The following is a 21,118-nucleotide window of genomic DNA, read 5'->3' on the forward strand; positions in this document are numbered from 1 at the left end:
GAGATGAGAAAAGAAAACTGAAGAGAGGCACGAGATGAGAAAAGAAAGCTGGAGAGAGGCACAAGACAAGAAAAGAAAGATGCAGAGAGGCACAAGACGAGAGAAGAAACATGCCAGAGAGGCACAAGACGAGAGAAGAAAACGATAGAAAGGCACAAGACGAGAGAAGAAAACTGCAGAGAGGCACAAGAAGAGAAAAACCTGCAGAGAGGCACAAGACAAGAGAAGAAAGATGCAGAGAGGCACAAGACGAGAAAAGAAAGATGCAGAAAGGCACACAACAAGAAAAGAAAGATGCAGAGAAGCACGAGATGAGAAAAGAAAGTTGCAGAGAGGAACGAGATGAGAAAAGAAAGCTGCAGAGAGGCATGAGATGCGAAAAGAAAACTGCAGAGAGGCACGAGATGAGATGAGAAATAGGCAGAGAGGCACGAGATGAGAAAAGAAAGCTGCAGAGAGGCACATGATGAGAAAAGAAAACTGCAGAGAGGCACGAGACGAGAAAAGAAAGTTGCAGAGAGGAACGAGATGAGATAAGAAAGCTGCAGAGAGGCATGAGATGCGACAAGAAAGCTGCAGAAGGCACAAGACAAGAAAAGAAAGCTACAGAGAGGCACGAGATGAGAAAAGTAAGATGCAGAGAGGCACAAGATGAGAAACAAAACTGCAGAGAGGCACACGATGAGGGAAAAAAACTGCAGAGAGGCACAAGACAAGAAAACTGCAGAGAGGCCCGAGACGAGAAAAGACAGCTGCAGAGAGGCACGAGATGAGAAAAGAAAACTGAAGAGAGGCACAAGACGAGAGAAGAAAACTGCAGAGAGGCACAAGAAGAGAAAAAGCTGCAGAGAGGCACAAGATGAGAAAAGAAAGCTGCAGAGAGGCACAAGACGAGAAAAGAAAACTGCAGAGAAGCACGAGATGAGAAAAGAAAGCTGCAGAGAGGCACAAGACGAGAAAAGAGAGATGCAGAGAGGCACAAGAAGAGAAAAGAAAACGGCAGAGAGGCACAAGACGAGAGAAGAAAACTGCAAAGAGGCACAAGAAGAGAAAAAGCAGCAGAGAGGCACAAGACAAGAGAAGAAAGATGCAGAGAGGCACGAGATGAGAAAAGAAAGCTGAAGAGAAGCACAAAAAGAGAGAAGAAAACTGCAGAGAGGCACGAGATGAGAAAAGAAAGCTGCAGAGATGCACAAGACAAGAAAAGAAAGATGCAGAGAGGATTAAGAAGAGAAAAAGAAAGATGCTGAGAGGCACGAGGTGAGAAAAGAAAACTGCAGAGAGGCACAAAAAGAGAGAAGACAACTGCAGAGACGCACAAGATGAGATGAGAAATATGCAGAGAGGCACAAGATGAGAAAAGAAAGATGCAGAGAGGCACAAGATGAGAAACAAAACTGCAGAGAGGCACAAGATGAGAAACAAAACTGCAGAGAGGCACAAGACAAGACCATGTTGTAGAGAGGCACAAGACAAGAAAAGAAAACTGCAGATAGGCCCGAGACGAGAAAAGAAAACTGAAGAGAGGCACGAGATGAGAAAAGAAAGCTGCAGAGAGGCACAAGACAAGAAAAGAAAGATGCAGAGAGGCACAAAACGAGAGAAGAAAGATGTCAGAGAGGCACAAGACGAGAGAAGAAAACGATAGAAAGGCACAAGACGAGAAAAATCTGCAGAGAGGCACAAGACAAGAGAAGAAAGATGCAGAGAGGCATAAGACGAGAAAAGAAAGTTGCAGAGAGGAACGAGATGAGAAAAGAAAGCTGCAGAGAGGCATGAGATGCGAAAAGAAAGCTGCAGAAGGCACAAGACAAGAAAGCTACAGAGAGGCACGAGATGAGAAAAGTAAGATGCAGAGAGGCACAAGATGAGAAACAAAACTGCAGAGAGGCACACAATGAGGAAAAAAAACTGCAGAGAGGCACAAGACAAGAAAACTGCAGAGGCCCGAGACGAGAAAAGACAGCTGCAGAGAGGCACGAGATGAGAAAAGAAAACTGAAGAGAGGCACGAGATGAGAAAAGAAAGCTGCAGAGAGGCACAAGAAAAGAAAAGAAAGATGCAGAGAGGCAAAAGATGAGAGAAGAAAGATGCCAGAGAGGCACAAGACGAGAACAACCTGCAGAGAGACACAAGACGAGAGAAGAAAGATGCCAGAGAAGCACAAGACGAGAGAAGAAAATGGTAGAAAGGCACAAGACGAGAGAAGAAAACTGCAGAGAGGCACAAGATGAGAAAACGCTGCAGAGAGACACAAGACAAGAGAATAAAGATGCAGAGAGGCATAAAACGAGAAAAGGAAACTGCAGAGATGCACGAGACGAGAAAAGAAAGCTGCAGAGAGGCACAAGACGAGAGAAGAAAGCTGCAGAGAGGCACAAGACAAGAAAAGAAAACTACAGAGAGGCACGAGATGAGAAAAGAAATCTGCAGAGAGGCACAAGACAAGAAAGCTGCAGAAAGGCACATGAAGAGAAAATAAAATGGCAGAGAGGCACAAGACGAGAGAAGAAAACTGCAGAGAGGCACAAGAAGAGAAAAAGCTGCAGAGAGGCACAAAATGAGAAAAGAAAGCTGCAGAGAGGCACAAGACGAGAAAAGAAAACTGCAGAGAAGCACGAGATGAGAAAAGAAAGCTGCAGAGAGGCACACGACGAGAAAAGAGAGATGCAGAGAGGCACAAGACGAGAAAAGAGAGATGCAGAGAGGCACAAGAAGAGAAAAGAAAACGGCAGAGAGGCACAAGACGAGAGAAGAAAACTGCAAAGAGGCACAAGAAGAGAAAAAGCAGCAGAGAGGCACAAGACAAGAGAAGAAAGATGCAGAGAGGCACGAGATGAGAAAAGAAAGCTGAAGAGAAGCACAAAAAGAGAGAAGAAAACTGCAGAGAGGCACGAGATGAGAAAAGAAAGCTGCAGAGATGCACAAGACAAGAAAAGAAAGATGCAGAGAGGAATAAGAAGAGAAAAAGAAAGATGCCGAGAGGCACGAGGTGAGAAAAGAAAACTGCAGAGAGGCACAAAAAGAGAGAAGACAACTGCAGAGACGCACAAGATGAGATGAGAAATATGCAGAGAGGCACAAGATGAGAAAAGAAAGATGCAGAGAGGGACAAGATGAGAAACAAAACTGCAGAGAGGCACAAGATGAGAAACAAAACTGCAGAGAGGCACAAGACAAGACCATGTTGTAGAGAGGCACAAGACAAGAAAAGAAAACTGCAGATAGGCCTGAGACGAGAAAAGAAAACTGAAGAGAGGCACGAGATGAGAAAAGAAAGCTGCAGAGAGGCACAAGACAAGAAAGGAAAGATGCAGAGAGGCACAAAACGAGAGAAGAAAGATGCCAGAGAGGCACAAGACGAGAGAAGAAAACGATAGAAAGGCACAAGACGAGAAAAATCTGCAGAGAGGCAGAAGACAAGAGAAGAAAGATGCAGAGAGGCATAAGACGAGAAAAGAAAGCTGCAGAGAGGCACAAGACGAGAAAAGAAAACTGCAAAGAGGCACGAGATGAGAAAAGAAAGCTGCAGAGAGGCACAAGACAAGAAAAGAAAGATGCAGAGACGCCCAAGATGAGAAAAGAAAGATGCAGAGAGGCACAAGACGAGAAAAGAGAGATGCAGAGAGGCACAAGATGGGAAAAGAAAGATGCAGAGAGGCACAAGAAGAGAAAAGAAAACGGCAGAGAGGCACAAGACGAGAGAAGAAAACTGCAAAGAGGCACAAGAAGAGAAAAAGCAGCAGAGAGGCACAAGACAAGAGAAGAAAGATGCAGAGAGGCACGACACGAGAAAAGAAAGCTGAAGAGAAGCACAAAAAGAGAGAAGAAAACTGCAGAGAGGCACAAGATGAGAAAAGAAAGCTGCAGAGATGCACAAGACAAGAAAAGAAAGATGCAGGGAGGAACAAGACGAGGAAAAGAAAGATGCCGAGAGGAACCAGGTGAGAAAAGAAAACTGCAGAGAGGCACAAAAAGAGAGAAGACAACTGCAGAGACGCACAAGATGAGATGAGAAATATGCAGAGAGGCACAAGACGAGAAAAGAAAGATGCAGAGAGGCACAAGATGAGAAACAAAACTGCAGAGAGGCACAAGACAAGAACATGTTGTAGAGAGGCACAAGACAAGAAAAGAAAACTGTAGAGAGGCCCAAGATGAGAAAAGAAAGCTGCAGAGAGGCACAAGACGAGAAAAGAAAACTGAAGAGAGGCACAAGACGAGAAAAGAAAGCTGCAGAGAGGCACAAGGCAAGAAAAGAAAGATGCAGAGAGGCACAAGACGAGAGAAGAAAACGGTAGAAAGGCACAAGACGAGAGAAGAAAACTGCAGAGAGGCACAAGATGAGAAAACGCTGCAGAGAGACACAAGACAAGAGAAGATGCAGAGAGGCATAAAACGAGAAAAGGAAACTGCAGAGATGCACGAGACGAGAAAAGAAAGCTGCAGAGAGGCACAAAACGAGAAAAGAAAGCTGCAGAGAGGCACAAGACGAGAAAAGAAAACTGCAGAGAGGCACGAGATGAGAAAAGAAAGCTGCAGAGAGGCACGAGACAAGAAAGCTGCAGAAAGGCACATGAAGAGAAAAGAAAATGGCAGAGAGTCACAAGACGAGAGAAGAAAACTGCAGAGAGGCACAAGAAGAGAAAAGAAAGCTGCAGAGAGGCACAAGACGAGAAAAGAAAACTGCAGAGAAGCACGAGATGAGAAAAGAAAGCTGCAGAGAGGCACAAGACGAGAAAAGAGAGATGCAGAGAGGCACAAGACGGGAAAAGAAAGATGCAGAGAGGCACAAGAAGAGAAAAGAAATTGCAGAGAGGCACAAGACGAGAGAAGAAAACTGCAAAGAGGCACAAGAAGAGAAAAAGCAGCAGAGAGGCACAAGACAAGAGAAGAAAGATGCAGAGAGGCACGAGACGAGAAAAGAAAGCTGAAGAGAAGCACAAAAAGAGAGAAGAAAACTGCAGAGAGGCACGAGATGAGAAAAGAAAGCTGCAGAGATGCACAAGACAAGAAAAGAAAGATGCAGAGAGGAATAAGAAGAGAAAAAGAAAGATGCCGAGAGGCACGAGGTGAGAAAAGAAAACTGCAGAGAGGCACAAAAAGAGAGAAGACAACTGCAGAGACGCACAAGATGAGATGAGAAATATGCAGAGAGGCACAAGATGAGAAAAGAAAGATGCAGAGAGGCACAAGATGAGAAACAAAACTGCAGAGAGGCACAAGATGAGAAACAAAACTGCAGAGAGGCACAAGACAAGACCATGTTGTAGAGAGGCACAAGACAAGAAAAGAAAACTGCAGATAGGCCCGAGACGAGAAAAGAAAGCTGCAGAGAGGCACAAGATGAGAAAAGAAAACTGAAGAGAGGCACGAGATGAGAAAAGAAAGCTGCAGAGAGGCACAAGACAAGAAAAGAAAGATGCAGAGAGGCACAAAACGAGAGAAGAAAGATGCCAGAGAGGCACAAGACGAGAGAAGAAAACGATAGAAAGGCACAAGACGAGAAAAATCTGCAGAGAGGCACAGGACAAGAGAAGAAAGATGCAGAGAGGCATAAGACGAGAAAAGAAAGCTGCAGAGAGGCACAAGACGAGAAAAGAAAACTGCAAAGAGGTACGAGATGAGAAAAGAAAGCTGCAGAGAGGCACAAGACAAGAAAGATGCAGAGACGCCCAAGATGAGAAAAGAAAGATGCAGAGAGGCACAAGAAGAGAATAGAAAATGGCAGAGAGGCACAAGACGAGAAAGGAAAGATGCAGAAAGGCACACAACAAGAAAAGAAAGATGCAGAGAGGCACAAGATGAGAAATGAAAGCTGCAGAGAGGCACAAGACGAGAAAATAAAACTGCAGAGAAGCACGAGATGAGAAAAGAAAGCTGCAGAGAGGCACATGATGAGAAAAGAAAACAGCAGAGAGGCACAAGACGAGAAAAGAAAGCTGCAGAGAGGCACGATGTGAGAAAAGAAAACTGCAGAGAGGCATGAGATGCGAAAAGAAAGCTGCAGAAGGCACAAGACAAGAAAAGAAAGCTACAGAGAGGCACAAGATGAGAAAAGAAAACAGCAGAGAGGCACGAGACGAGAAAAGAAAGCTGCAGAGAGGAACGAGATGAGAAAAGAAAGCTGCAGAGAGGCATGAGATGCGAAAAGAAAGCTGCAGAAGGCACAAGACAAGAAAAGAAAGCAACAGAGAGGCACAAGATGAGAAAAGTAAGATGCAGAGAGGCACAAGATGAGAAAAGTAAGATGCAGAGGCACAAGATGAGAAACAAAACTGCAGAGAGGCACACGATGAGGAAAAAAAAACTGCAGAAGGGCACAAGACGAGAAAAGACAGCTGCAGAGAGGCACAAGATGAGAAAAGAAAACTGAATTGAGGCACGAGATGAGAAAAGAAAGCTGCAGAGAGGCACAAGAAAAGAAAAGAAAGATGCAGAGAGGCACAAGACGAGAGAAGAAAGATGCCAGAGAGGCACAAGACGAGAGAAGAAAACGATAGAAAGGCACAAGACGAGAGAAGAAAACTGCAGAGAGGCACAAGAAGAGAAAAACCTGCAGAGAGGCACAAGACAAGAGAAGAAAGATGCAGAGAGGCACAAGACGAGAAAAGAAAGATGCAGAAAGGCACACAACAAGAAAAGAAAGATGCAGAGAGGCACAAGATGAGAAAAGAAAGCTGCAGAGAGGCACAAGATGAGAAAAGAAAACTGCAGAGAAGCACGAGATGAGAAAAGAAAGCTGCAGAGAGGCACAAGACGAGAAAAGAGAGATGCAGAGAGGCACAAGACGGGAAAAGAAAGATGCAGAGAGGCACAAGAAGAGAAAAGAAAATGGCAGAGAGGCAGAAGACAAGAGAAGAAAACTGCAAAGAGGCACAAGAAGAGAAAAAGTAGCAGAGAGGCACAAGACAAGAGAAGAAAGATGCAGAGAGGCACGAGACGAGAAAAGAAAGCTGAAGAGAAGCACAAAAAGAGAGAAGAAAACTGCAGAGAGGCACAAGATGAGAAAAGAAAGCTGCAGAGATGCACAAGACAAGAAAAGAAAGATGCAGAGAGGAACAAGACGAGGAAAAGAAAGATGCCGAGAGGCACGAGGTGAGAAAAGAAAACTGCAGAGAGGCACGAAAAGAGAGAAAAACTGCAGAGACGCACAAGATGAGACGAGAAATATGCAGAGAGGCATGAGATGCGAAAAGAAAGCTGCAGAAGGCACAAGACAAGAAAAGAAAGCTACAGAGAGGCACAAGATGAGAAAAGAAAACTGCAGAGAGGCACGAGATGAGAAAAGAAAGCTGCAGAGAGGCACGAGACAAGAAAGCTGCAGAAAGGCACATGAAGAGAAAAGAAAATGGCAGAGAGTCACAAGACGAGAGAAGAAAACTGCAGAGAGGCACAAGAAGAGAAAAGAAAGCTGCAGAGAGGCACAAGACGAGAAAAGAAAACTGCAGAGAAGCACGAGATGAGAAAAGAAAGCTGCAGAGAGGCACAAGACGAGAAAAGAGAGATGCAGAGAGGCACAAGACGGGAAAAGAAAGATGCAGAGAGGCACAAGAAGAGAAAAGAAATTGCAGAGAGGCACAAGACGAGAGAAGAAAACTGCAAAGAGGCACAAGAAGAGAAAAAGCAGCAGAGAGGCACAAGACAAGAGAAGAAAACTGCAGAGAGGCACAAGAAGAGAAAAGAAAGCTGCAGAGAGGCACAAGACGAGAAAAGAAAACTGCAGAGAAGCACGAGATGAGAAAAGAAAGCTGCAGAGAGGCACAAGACGAGAAAAGGAAACTGCAGAGATGCACGAGACGAGAAAAGAAAGCTGCAGAGAGGCACAAAACGAGAAAAGAAAGCTGCAGAGAGGCACAAGACGAGAAAAGAAAACTGCAGAGAGGCACGTGATGAGAAAAGAAAGCTGCAGAGAGGCACGAGACAAGAAAGCTGCAGAAAGGCACATGAAGAGAAAAGAAAATGGCAGAGAGTCACAAGACGAGAGAAGAAAACTGCAGAGAGGCACAAGAAGAGAAAAGAAAGCTGCAGAGAGGCACAAGACGAGAAAAGAAAACTGCAGAGAAGCACGAGATGAGAAAAGAAAGCTGCAGAGAGGCACAAGACGAGAAAAGAGAGATGCAGAGAGGCACAAGACGGGAAAAGAAAGATGCAGAGAGGCACAAGAAGAGAAAAGAAATTGCAGAGAGGCACAAGACGAGAGAAGAAAACTGCAAAGAGGCACAAGAAGAGAAAAAGCAGCAGAGAGGCACAAGACAAGAGAAGAAAGATGCAGAGAGGCACGAGACGAGAAAAGAAAGCTGAAGAGAAGCACAAAAAGAGAGAAGAAAACTGCAGAGAGGCACGAGATGAGAAAAGAAAGCTGCAGAGATGCACAAGACAAGAAAAGAAAGATGCAGAGAGGAATAAGAAGAGAAAAAGAAAGATGCCGAGAGGCACGAGGTGAGAAAAGAAAACTGCAGAGAGGCACAAAAAGAGAGAAGACAACTGCAGAGACGCACAAGATGAGATGAGAAATATGCAGAGAGGCACAAGATGAGAAAAGAAAGATGCAGAGAGGCACAAGATGAGAAACAAAACTGCAGAGAGGCACAAGATGAGAAACAAAACTGCAGAGAGGCACAAGACAAGACCATGTTGTAGAGAGGCACAAGACAAGAAAAGAAAACTGCAGATAGGCCCGAGACGAGAAAAGAAAGCTGCAGAGAGGCACAAGATGAGAAAAGAAAACTGAAGAGAGGCACGAGATGAGAAAAGAAAGCTGCAGAGAGGCACAAGACAAGAAAAGAAAGATGCAGAGAGGCACAAAACGAGAGAAGAAAGATGCCAGAGAGGCACAAGACGAGAGAAGAAAACGATAGAAAGGCACAAGACGAGAAAAATCTGCAGAGAGGCACAGGACAAGAGAAGAAAGATGCAGAGAGGCATAAGACGAGAAAAGAAAGCTGCAGAGAGGCACAAGACGAGAAAAGAAAACTGCAAAGAGGTACGAGATGAGAAAAGAAAGCTGCAGAGAGGCACAAGACAAGAAAGATGCAGAGACGCCCAAGATGAGAAAAGAAAGATGCAGAGAGGCACAAGAAGAGAATAGAAAATGGCAGAGAGGCACAAGACGAGAAAGGAAAGATGCAGAAAGGCACACAACAAGAAAAGAAAGATGCAGAGAGGCACAAGATGAGAAATGAAAGCTGCAGAGAGGCACAAGACGAGAAAATAAAACTGCAGAGAAGCACGAGATGAGAAAAGAAAGCTGCAGAGAGGCACATGATGAGAAAAGAAAACAGCAGAGAGGCACGAGACGAGAAAAGAAAGCTGCAGAGAGGCACGATGTGAGAAAAGAAAACTGCAGAGAGGCATGAGATGCGAAAAGAAAGCTGCAGAAGGCACAAGACAAGAAAAGAAAGCTACAGAGAGGCACAAGATGAGAAAAGAAAACAGCAGAGAGGCACGAGACGAGAAAAGAAAGCTGCAGAGAGGAACGAGATGAGAAAAGAAAGCTGCAGAGAGGCATGAGATGCGAAAAGAAAGCTGCAGAAGGCACAAGACAAGAAAAGAAAGCAACAGAGAGGCACAAGATGAGAAAAGTAAGATGCAGAGAGGCACAAGATGAGAAAAGTAAGATGCAGAGGCACAAGATGAGAAACAAAACTGCAGAGAGGCACACGATGAGGAAAAAAAACTGCAGAAGGGCACAAGACGAGAAAAGACAGCTGCAGAGAGGCACAAGATGAGAAAAGAAAACTGAATTGAGGCACGAGATGAGAAAAGAAAGCTGCAGAGAGGCACAAGAAAAGAAAAGAAAGATGCAGAGAGGCACAAGACGAGAGAAGAAAGATGCCAGAGAGGCACAAGACGAGAGAAGAAAACGATAGAAAGGCACAAGACGAGAGAAGAAAACTGCAGAGAGGCACAAGAAGAGAAAAACCTGCAGAGAGGCACAAGACAAGAGAAGAAAGATGCAGAGAGGCACAAGACGAGAAAAGAAAGATGCAGAAAGGCACACAACAAGAAAAGAAAGATGCAGAGAGGCACAAGATGAGAAAAGAAAGCTGCAGAGAGGCACAAGATGAGAAAAGAAAACTGCAGAGAAGCACGAGATGAGAAAAGAAAGCTGCAGAGAGGCACAAGACGAGAAAAGAGAGATGCAGAGAGGCACAAGACGGGAAAAGAAAGATGCAGAGAGGCACAAGAAGAGAAAAGAAAATGGCAGAGAGGCAGAAGACAAGAGAAGAAAACTGCAAAGAGGCACAAGAAGAGAAAAAGTAGCAGAGAGGCACAAGACAAGAGAAGAAAGATGCAGAGAGGCACGAGACGAGAAAAGAAAGCTGAAGAGAAGCACAAAAAGAGAGAAGAAAACTGCAGAGAGGCACAAGATGAGAAAAGAAAGCTGCAGAGATGCACAAGACAAGAAAAGAAAGATGCAGAGAGGAACAAGACGAGGAAAAGAAAGATGCCGAGAGGCACGAGGTGAGAAAAGAAAACTGCAGAGAGGCACGAAAAGAGAGAAAAACTGCAGAGACGCACAAGATGAGACGAGAAATATGCAGAGAGGCATGAGATGCGAAAAGAAAGCTGCAGAAGGCACAAGACAAGAAAAGAAAGCTACAGAGAGGCACAAGATGAGAAAAGAAAACAGCAGAGAGGCGCGAGACGAGAAGAGAAAGCTGCAGAGAGGAACGAGATGAGAAAAGAAAGCTGCAGAGAGGCATGAGATGCGAAAAGAAAGCTGCAGAAGGCACAAGACAAGAAAAGAAAGCAACAGAGAGGCACAAGATGAGAAAAGTAAGATGCAGAGAGGCACAAGATGAGAAAAGTAAGATGCAGAGGCACAAGATGAGAAACAAAACTGCAGAGAGGCACACGATGAGGAAAAAAAAACTGCAGAAGGGCACAAGACGAGAAAAGACAGCTGCAGAGAGGCACAAGATGAGAAAAGAAAACTGAAGAGAGGCACGAGATGAGAAAAGAAAGCTGCAGAGAGGCACAAGAAAAGAAAAGAAAGATGCAGAGAGGCACAAGACGAGAGAAGAAAGATGCCAGAGAGGCACAAGACGAGAGAAGAAAACGATAGAAAGGCACAAGACGAGAGAAGAAAACTGCAGAGAGGCACAAGAAGAGAAAAACCTGCACAGAGGCACAAGACAAGAGAAGAAAGATGCAGAGAGGCACAAGACGAGAAAAGAAAGATGCAGAAAGGCACACAACAAGAAAAGATAGATGCAGAGAGGCACAAGATGAGAAAAGAAAGCTGCAGAGAGGCACAAGATGAGAAAAGAAAACTGCAGAGAAGCACGAGATGAGAAAAGAAAGCTGCAGAGAGGCACAAGACGAGAAAAGAGAGATGCAGAGAGGCACAAGACGGGAAAAGAAAGATGCAGAGAGGCACAAGAAGAGAAAAGAAAATGGCAGAGAGGCAGAAGACAAGAGAAGAAAACTGCAAAGAGGCACAAGAAGAGAAAAAGTAGCAGAGAGGCACAAGACAAGAGAAGAAAGATGCAGAGAGGCACGAGACGAGAAAAGAAAGCTGAAGAGAAGCACAAAAAGAGAGAAGAAAACTGCAGAGAGGCACAAGATGAGAAAAGAAAGCTGCAGAGATGCACAAGACAAGAAAAGAAAGATGCAGAGAGGAACAAGACGAGGAAAAGAAAGATGCCGAGAGGCACGAGGTGAGAAAAGAAAACTGCAGAGAGGCACGAAAAGAGAGAAAAACTGCAGAGACGCACAAGATGAGACGAGAAATATGCAGAGAGGCACATGACGAGAAAAGAAAGATGCAGAGAGGCACAAGATGAGAAACAAAACTGCAGAGAGGCACAATATGAGAAACAAAACTGCAGACAGGCACAAGCCAAGAAAAGAAAACTGCAGAGAGGCCCGAGACGAGAAAAGAAAGCTGCAGAGAGGCACAAGACGAGAAAAGAAAACTGAAGAGAGGCACAAGATGAGAGAAGAAAACTGCAGAGAGGCACAAGATGAGAAAAGAAAGCTGCAGAGATGCACAAGACAAGAAAAGAAAGATGCAGAGAGGAACAAGACGAGGAAAAGAAAGATGCCGAGAGGAACCAGGTGAGAAAAGAAAACTGCAGAGAGGCACAAAAAGAGAGAAGACAACTGCAGAGACGCACAAGATGAGATGAGAAATATGCAGAGAAGCACAAGACGAGAAAAGAAAGATGCAGAGAGGCACAAGATGAGAAACAAAACTGCAGAGAGGCACAAGACAAGAACATGTTGTAGAGAGGCACAAGACAAGAAAAGAAAACTGCAGAGAGGCCCGAGATGAGAAAAGAAAGCTGCAGAGAGGCACAAGACGAGAAAAGAAAACTGAAGAGAGGCACAAGACGAGAAAAGAAAGCTGCAGAGAGGCACGAGACAAGAAAGCTGCAGAAAGGCACATGAAGAGAAAAGAAAATGGCAGAGAGGCACAAGACGAGAGAAGAAAACTGCAGAGAGGCACAAGAAGAGAAAAGAAAGCTGCAGAGAGGCACAAGACGAGAAAAGAAAACTGCACAGAAGCACGAGATGAGAAAAGAAAGCTGCAGAGAGGCACAAGACGAGAAAAGAGATATGCAGAGAGGCACAAGACGGGAAAAGAAAGATGCAGAGAGGCACAAGAAGAGAAAAGAAAACGACAGAGATGCACAAGACGAGAGAAGAAAACTGCAAAGAGGCACAAGAAGAGAAAAAGCAGCAGAGAGGCACAAGACAAGAGAAGAAAGATGCAGAGAGGCACGAGACGAGAAAAGAAAGCTGAAGAGAAGCACAAAAAGAGAGAAGAAAACTGCAGAGAGGCACGAGATGAGAAAAGAAAGCTGCAGAGATGCACAAGACAAGAAAAGAAAAGAAAGATGCAGAGAGGAATAAGAAGAGAAAAAGAAAGATGCCGAGAGGCACGAGGTGAGAAAAGAAAACTGCAGAGAGGCACAAAAAGAGAGAAGACAACTGCAGAGACGCACAAGATGAGATGAGAAATATGCAGAGAGGCACAAGATGAGAAAAGAAAGATGCAGAGAGGCACAAGATGAGAAACAAAACTGCAGAGAGGCACAAGATGAGAAACAAAACTGCAGAGAGGCACAAGATGAGAAACAAAACTGCAGAGAGGCACAAGACAAGACCATGTTGTAGAGAGGCACAAGACAAGAAAAGAAAACTGCAGATAGGCCCGAGACGAGAAAAGAAAGCTGCAGAGAGGCACAAGATGAGAAAAGAAAACTGAAGAGAGGCACGAGATGAGAAAAGAAAGCTGCAGAGAGGCACAAGACAAGAAAAGAAAGATGCAGAGAGGCACAAAACGAGAGAAGAAAGATGCCAGAGAGGCACAAGACGAGAGAAGAAAACGATAGAAAGGCACAAGACGAGAAAAATCTGCAGAGAGGCACAGGACAAGAGAAGAAAGATGCAGAGAGGCATAAGACGAGAAAAGAAAGCTGCAGAGAGGCACAAGACGAGAAAAGAAAACTGCAAAGAGGTACGAGATGAGAAAAGAAAGCTGCAGAGAGGCACAAGACAAGAAAGATGCAGAGACGCCCAAGATGAGAAAAGAAAGATGCAGAGAGGCACAAGAAGAGAATAGAAAATGGCAGAGAGGCACAAGACGAGAAAGGAAAGATGCAGAAAGGCACACAACAAGAAAAGAAAGATGCAGAGAGGCACAAGATGAGAAAAGAAAGCTGCAGAGAGGCACAAGATGAGAAAAGAAAACTGCAGAGAAGCACGAGATGAGAAAAGAAAGCTGCAGAGAGGCACATGATGAGAAAAGAAAACAGCAGAGAGGCACGAGACGAGAAAAGAAAGCTGCAGAGAGGCACGATGTGAGAAAAGAAAACAGCAGAGAGGCATGAGATGCGAAAAGAAAGCTGCAGAAGGCACAAGACAAGAAAAGAAAGCTACAGAGAGGCACAAGATGAGAAAAGAAAACAGCAGAAAGGCACGAGACGAGAAAAGAAAGCTGCAGAGAGGAACGAGATGAGAAAAGAAAGCTGCAGAGAGGCATGAGATGCGAAAAGAAAGCTGCAGAAGGCACAAGAAAAGAAAGCAGCAGAGAGGCACAAGATGAGAAAAGTAAGATGCAGAGAGGCACAAGATGAGAAAAGTAAGATGCAGAGAGGCACAAGATGAGAAACAAAACTGCAGAGAGGCACACGATGAGGAAAAAAAACTGCAGAGAGGCACAAGACGAGAAAAGACAGCTGCAGAGAGGCACAAGATGAGAAAAGAAAACTGAAGAGAGGCACGAGATAGGAAAAGAAAGCTGCAGAGAGGCACAAGAAAAGAAAAGAAAGATGCAGAGAGGCACAAGACGAGAGAAGAAAGATGCCAGAGAGGCACAAGACGAGAGAAGAAAACGATAGAAAGGCACAAGACGTGAGAAGAAAACTGCAGAGAGGCACAAGAAGAGAAAAACCTGCAGAGAGGCACAAGACAAGAGAAGAAAGATGCAGAGAGGCACAAGACGAGAAAAGAAAGATGCAGAAAGGCACACAACAAGAAAAGAAAGATGCAGAGAGGCACAAGATGAGAAAAGAAAGCTGCAGAGAGGCACAAGATGAGAAAAGAAAACTGCAGAGAAGCACGAGATGAGAAAAGAAAACTGCAGAGAGGCACAAGAAGAGAAAAGAGAGATGCAGAGAGGCACAAGACGGGAAAAGAAAGATGCAGAGAGGCACAAGAAGAGAAAAGAAAATGGCAGAGAGGCACAAGACAAGAGAAGAAAACTGCAAGGAGGCACAAGAAGAGAAAAAGTAGCAGAGAGGCACAAGACAAGAGAAGAAAGATGCAGAGAGGCACGAGACGAGAAAAGAAAGCTGAAGAGAAGCACAAAAAGAGAAAAGAAAACTGCAGAGAGGCACAAGATGAGAAAAGAAAGCTGCAGAGATGCACAAGACAAGAAAAGAAAGATGCAGAGAGGAACAAGACGAGGAAAAGAAAGATGCCGAGAGGCACGAGGTGAGAAAAGAAAACTGCAGAGAGGCACGAAAAGAGAGAAAAACTGCAGAGACGCACAAGATGAGACGAGAAATATGCAGAGAGGCACATGACGAGAAAAGAAAGATGCAGAGAGGCACAAGATGAGAAACAAAACTGCAGAGAGGCACAATATGAGAAACAAAACTGAAGAGAGGCACAAGATGAGAAAAGAAAGCTGCAGAGAGGCACAAGACGAGAGAAGAAAACTGCAGAGAGGCACAAGATGAGAAAACGCTGCAGAGAGACACACGACAAGAGAATAAAGATGCAGAGAGGCATAAAACGAGAAAAGGAAACTGCAGAGATGCACGAGACGAGAAAAGAAAGCTGCAGAGAGGCACAAGACAAGTAAAGAAAGATGCAGAGAGGCACAAGACGAGTAAAGAAAACTGCAGAGAGGCACAAGATGAGAAAAGAAAGCTGCAGAGAGGCACAAGACAAGAAAGCTGCAGAAAGGCACATGAAGAGAAAAGAAAATGGCAGAGAGGCACAAGACGAGAGAAGAAAACTGCAGAGATTCACAAGAAGAGAAAAAGCTGCAGAGAGGCACAAGATGAGAAAAGAAAGCTGCAGGGAGGCACAAGACGAGAAAAGAAAACTGCAGAGAAGCACAAGATGAGAAAAGAAAGCTGCAGAGAGGCACAAGACGAGAAAAGAGAGATGCAGAGAGGCACAAGACGGGAAAAGAAAGATGCAGAGAGGCACAAGAAGAGAAAAGAAAACGGCAGAGAGGCACAAGACGAGAGAAGAAAACTGCAAAGAGGCACAAGAAGAGAAAAAGCAGCAGAGAGGCACAAGAGAAGAAAGATGCAGAGAGGCACGAGACGAGAAAAGAAAGCTGAAGAGAAGCACAAAAAGAGAGAAGAAAACTGCAGAGAGGCACGAGATGAGAAAAGAAAGCTGCAGAGATGCACAAAACGAGAGAAGAAAGATGCAGAGAGGAATAAAAAGAGAAAAAGAAAGATGCCGAGAGGCACGAGGTGAGAAAAGAAAGATGCAGAGAGGCACAAAACGAGAGAAGAAAGATGCCAGAGAGGCACAAGACGAGAGAAGAAAACGATAGAAAGGCACAAGACGAGAAAAATCTGCAGAGAGGCACAAGACAAGAGAAGAAAGATGCAGAGAGGCATAAGACGAGAAAAGAAAGCTGCAGAGAGGCAAAAGACGAGAAAAGAAAACTGCAAAGAGGCACGAGATGAGAAAAGAAAGCTGCAGAGAGGCACAAGACAAGAAAAGAAAGATGCAGAGACACCGAAGATGAGAAAAGGAAGATGCAGAGAGGCACAAGACGAGAAAAGAGAGATGCAGAGAGGCACAAGACGGGAAAAGAAAGATGCAGAGAGGCACAAGAAGAGAAAAGAAAACGGCAGAGAGGCACAAGACGAGAGAAGAAAGATTCAGAGAGGCACGAGACGAGAAAAGAAAGCTGAAGAGAAGCACAAAAAGAGAGAAGAAAACTGCAGAGAGGCACAAGGTGAGAAAAGAAAGCTGCAGAGATGCACAAGACAAGAAAAGAAAGATGCCGAGAGGCTCGAGGTGAGAAATGAAAACTGCAGAGAGGCACAAAAAGAGAGAAGACAACTGCAGAGACGCACAAGATGAGATGAGAAATATGCAGAGAGGCACAAGACGAGAAAAGAAAGATGCAGAGAGGCACACGATGAGAAACAAAACTGCAGAGAGGCACAAGACAAGAACATGTTGTAGAGAGGCACAAGACAAGAAAAGAAAACTGCAGGGAGGCCCGAGACGAGAAAAGAAAGCTGCAGAGAGGCACAAGACGAGAAAAGAAAACTGAAGAGAGGCACAAGATGAGAAAAGAAAGCTGCAGAGAGGCACAAGGCAAGAAAAGAAAGATGCAGAGAGGCACAAGACGAGAGAAGAAAGATGCCAGAGAAGCATAAGACGAGAGAAGAAAAGGGTAGAAAGGCACAAGACGAGAGAAGAAAACTGCAGAGAGGCACAAGATGAGAAAACGCTGCAGAGAGACACAAGACAAGAGAATAAAGATGCAGAGAGGCATAAAACGAGAAAAGGAAACTGCAGAGATGCACGAGACGAGAAAAGAAAGCTGCAGAGAGGCACAAGACGAGAGAAGAAAGCTGCAGAGAGGCACAAGACGAGAAAAGAAAACTGCAGAGAGGCACGAGATGAGAAAAGAAAGCTGCAGAGAGGCACAAGACAAGAAAGCTGCAGAAAGGCACATAAAGAGAAAAGAAAATGGCAGAGAGGCACAAGACGAGAGAAGAAAACTGCAGAGAGGCACAAGAAGAGAAAAAGCTGCAGAGAGGCACAAGACAAGAGAAGAAAGATGCAGAGAGGCATTAGACGAGAAAAGAAAGCTGCAGAGAGGCACAAGACGAGAAAAGAAAGCTGCAGAGAGGCACAAGACAAGAAAAGAAAGATGCAGAGACGCCCAAGATGAGAAAAGAAAGATGCAGAGAGGCACATGAAGAGAATAGAAAATGGCAGAGAGGCACAAGTCGAGAGAAGAAAGATGCAGAGAGGCACGAGATGAGAAAAGACAGCTGCAGAGAGGCACAAAACGAGAAATGAAAACTGAAGAGAGGCACAAGATGAGAAAAGAAAGCTGCAGAGAGGCACGAGACGAGAGAAGAAAGATGCCAGAGAAGCACAAGACGAGAGAAGAAAACGGTAGAAAGGCACAAGACGAGAGAAGAAAACTGCAGAGAGGCACAAGATGAGAAAACGCTGCAGAGAGGCACAAGACAAGAGAAGAAAGATGCAGAGAGGCATAAAACGAGAAAAGGAAACTGCAAAGATGCACGAGACGAGAAAAGAAAGCTGCAGAGAGGCACAAGATGAGAGATGAAAGCTGCAGAGAGGCACAAGACGAGAGAAGAAAGCTGCAGAGAGGCACAAAACGACAAAAGAAAACTGCAGAGAGGCACGAGATGAGAAAAGAAAGCTGCAGAGAGGCACAAGACAAGTAAAGAAAGCTGCAGAAAGGCACATGAAGAGAAAAGAAAATGGCAGAGAGGCACAAGATGAGAGAAGAAAACTGCAGAGAGGCACAAGAAGAGAAAAAGCTGCAGAGAGGCACAGGACAAGAGAAGAAACATGCAGAGAGGCAGAAGACGAGAAAAGAAAACTGCAATGAGGCACGAGACGAGAAAAGAAAGCTGCAGAGAGGAACAGGACAAGAAAAGAAAGATGCAGAGAGGCACAAGACAAGAGAAGAAAGATGCAGAGAGGCACGAGATGAGAAAAGAAAGCTTCAGAGAGGCACAAGACGAGAAAAGAGAGATGCAGAGAGGCACAAGATGGGAAAAGAAAGATGCAGAGAGGCACAAGAAGATAAAAGAAAATGGCTGAGAGGCACAAGACGAGAAAAGAGAGATGCAGAGAGGCACAAGACGGGAAAAGAAAGATGCAAAGAGGCACAAGAAGAGAAAAAGCAGCAGAGAGGCACAAGACAAGAGAAGAAAGATGCAGAGAGGCACGAGACGAGAAAAGAAAGCTGAAGAGAAGCACAAAAAGAGAGAAGAAAACTGCAGAGAGGCACAAGATGAGAAAAGAAAGCTGCAGAGATGCACAAGACAAGAAAAGAAAGACGCAGAGAGGAACAAGACGAGGAAAATAAAGATGCCGAGAGGCACGAGGTGAGAAAAGAAAACTGCAGAGAGGCACAAAAAGAGAGAAGACAACTGTAGAGACGCAAAAGATGAGATGAGAAATATGCAGAGAGGCACAAGACGAGAAAAGAAAGATGCAGAGAGGCACAAGATGAGAAACAAAACTGCAGAGAGGCACAAGATGAGAAACAAAACTGCAGAGAGGCACAAGACAAGAACATGTTGTAGAGAGGCACAAGACAAGAAAAGAAAACTGCAGAGAGGCCTGAGACGAGAAAAGAAAGCTGCAGAGAGGCATAAGACGACAAAAGAAAACTGAAGAGGGCACAAGATGAGAAAAGAAAGCTGCAGAGAGGCCCAAGGCAAGAAAAGAAAGATGCAGAGAGGCACAAGACGAGAGAAGAAAGATGCCAGAGAAGCACAAGACGAGAGAAGAAAATGGTAGAAAGGCACAAGACGAGAGAAGAAAACTGCAGAGAGGCACAAGATGAGAAAACGCTGCAGAGAGGCACAAGACAAGAGAAGATGCAGAGAGGCATAAAACGAGAAAAGAAAACTGCAGAGATGCATGAGACGAGAAAAGAAAGCTGCGCTGCAGAGAGGCACGAGACGAGAAAAGAAAGATGCAGAGAGGCACGAGATGAGAAAAGAAAGCTGCAGAGAGGCACAAGACAAGAAAGCTGCAGAAAGGCACATGAAGAGAAAAGAAAATTGCAGAGAGGCACAAGACGAGAGAAGAAAACTGCAGAGAGGCACAAGAAGAGAAAAAGCTGCAGAGAGGCACAAGATGAGAAAAGAAAGCTGCAGAGAGGCACAAGACGAGAAAAGAAAACTGCAGAGAAGCACGAGATGAGAAAAGAAAGCTGCAGAGAGGCACAAGACGAGAAAAGAGAGATGCAGAGAGGCACAATACGGGAAAAGAAAGATGCAGAGAGGCACAAGAAGAGAAAAGAAAACGGCAGAGAGGCACAAGACGAGAGAAGAAAACTGCAAAGAGGCACAAGAAGAGAAAAAGCAGCAGAGAGGCACAAGACAAGAGAAGAAAGATGCAGAGAGACACGAGATGAGAAAAGAAAGCTGAAGAGAAGCACAAAAAGAGAGAAGAAAACTGCAGAGAGGCACGAGATGAGAAAAGAAAGCTGCAGAGATGCACAAGACAAGAAAAGAAAGATGCAGAGAGGAATAAGAAGAGAAAAAGAAAGATGCCGAGAGGCACGAGGTGAGAAAAGAAAACTGCAGAGAGGCACAAAAAGAGAGAAGACAACTGCAGAGACGCACAAGATGAGATGAGAAATATGCAGAGAGGCACAAGACGAGAAAAGAAAGATGCAGAGAGGCACAAGATGAGAAACAAAACTGCAGAGAGGCACAAGATGAGAAACAAAACTGCAGAGAGGCACAAGACAAGAACATGTTGTAGAGAGGCACAAGCCAAGAAAAAAAACTGCAGAGAGGCCCGAGACGAGAAAAGAAAGATGCAGAGAGGAACAAGAAGAGAAAAAGAAAGATGCCGAGAGGCACGAGGTGAGAAAAGAAAACTGCAGAGAGGCACAAAAAGAGAGAAGACAACTGCAGAGACGCACAAGATGAGATGAGAAATATGCAAAGAGGCACAAGATGAGAAAAGAAAGATGCAGAGAGGCACAAGATGAGAAACAAAACTGCAGAGAGGCACAAGACAAGAACATGTTGTAGAGAGGCACAAGATGAGAAAAGAAAACTGAAGAGCGGCACGAGATGAGAAATGAAAGCTGCAGAGAGGCACAAGACAAGAAAAGAAAGATGCAGAGAGGTACAAAACGAGAGAAGAAAGATGCCAGAGAGGCACAAGATGAGAGAAGAAAACTGCAAAGAGGCACAAGAAGAGAAAAAGCAGCAGAGAGGCACAAGACGAGAAAAGAAAACTGAAGAGAGGCACGAGATGAGAAAAGAAAGATGCAGAGAGGAACAAGAAGAGAAAAAGAAAGATGCCGAGAGGCACGAGGTGAGAAAAGAAAACTGCAGAGAGGCACAAAAAGAGAGAAGACAACTGCAGAGACGCACAAGATGAGATGAGAAATATGCAAAGAGGCACAAGATGAGAAAAGAAAGATGCAGAGAGGCACAAGATGAGAAACAAAACTGCAGAGAGGCACAAGACAAGAACATGTTGTAGAGAGGCACAAGATGAGAAAAGAAAACTGAAGAGCGGCACGAGATGAGAAATGAAAGCTGCAGAGAGGCACAAGACAAGAAAAGAAAGATGCAGAGAGGTACAAAACGAGAGAAGAAAGCTGCAGAGAGGCACAAGACGAGAAAAGAGAGATGCAGAGAGGCACAAGACGGGAAAAGAAAGATGCAGAGAGGCACAAGAAGAGAAAAGAAAACGGCAGAGGCACAAGACAAGAAAAGAAAGATGCAGAGAGGCACAAAACGAGAGAAGAAAGATGCCAGAGAGGCACAAGACGAGAGAAGAAAACGATAGAAAGGCACAAGACGAGAAAAATCTGCAGAGAGGCACAAGATAAGAGAAGAAAGATGCAGAGAGGCATAAGACGAGAAAAGAAAGCTGC

At 44.8% G+C, this 21,118-nt stretch overlaps 2 protein-coding genes across 4 annotated transcripts in view; one reads left to right on the forward strand and one right to left on the reverse strand.

Moving 5' to 3' along the window:
• The window catches only part of LGALS9 (galectin 9), a 148,968-nt gene that overhangs the window by 83,918 nt on the left and 43,932 nt on the right, over window positions 1-21,118 (reverse strand). The window lies entirely within an intron of this gene.
• LOC138489524 (octapeptide-repeat protein T2-like) lies at window positions 555-9,764 on the forward strand. Its single transcript, XM_069617269.1, has 4 exons — window positions 555-629; window positions 780-854; window positions 8,101-8,301; window positions 8,937-9,764. Exons 1-4 carry the CDS (start codon window positions 555-557, stop codon window positions 9,183-9,185), a joined length of 600 nt encoding a protein of 199 aa, XP_069473370.1. The 3' UTR covers window positions 9,186-9,764.

The sequence above is a fragment of the Ambystoma mexicanum genome, chromosome 9 (assembly GCF_040938575.1).
Source record: "Ambystoma mexicanum isolate Mex_15411 chromosome 9, UKY_AmexF1_1, whole genome shotgun sequence".
Classification (NCBI taxonomy): Eukaryota; Metazoa; Chordata; class Amphibia; order Caudata; family Ambystomatidae; genus Ambystoma; species Ambystoma mexicanum.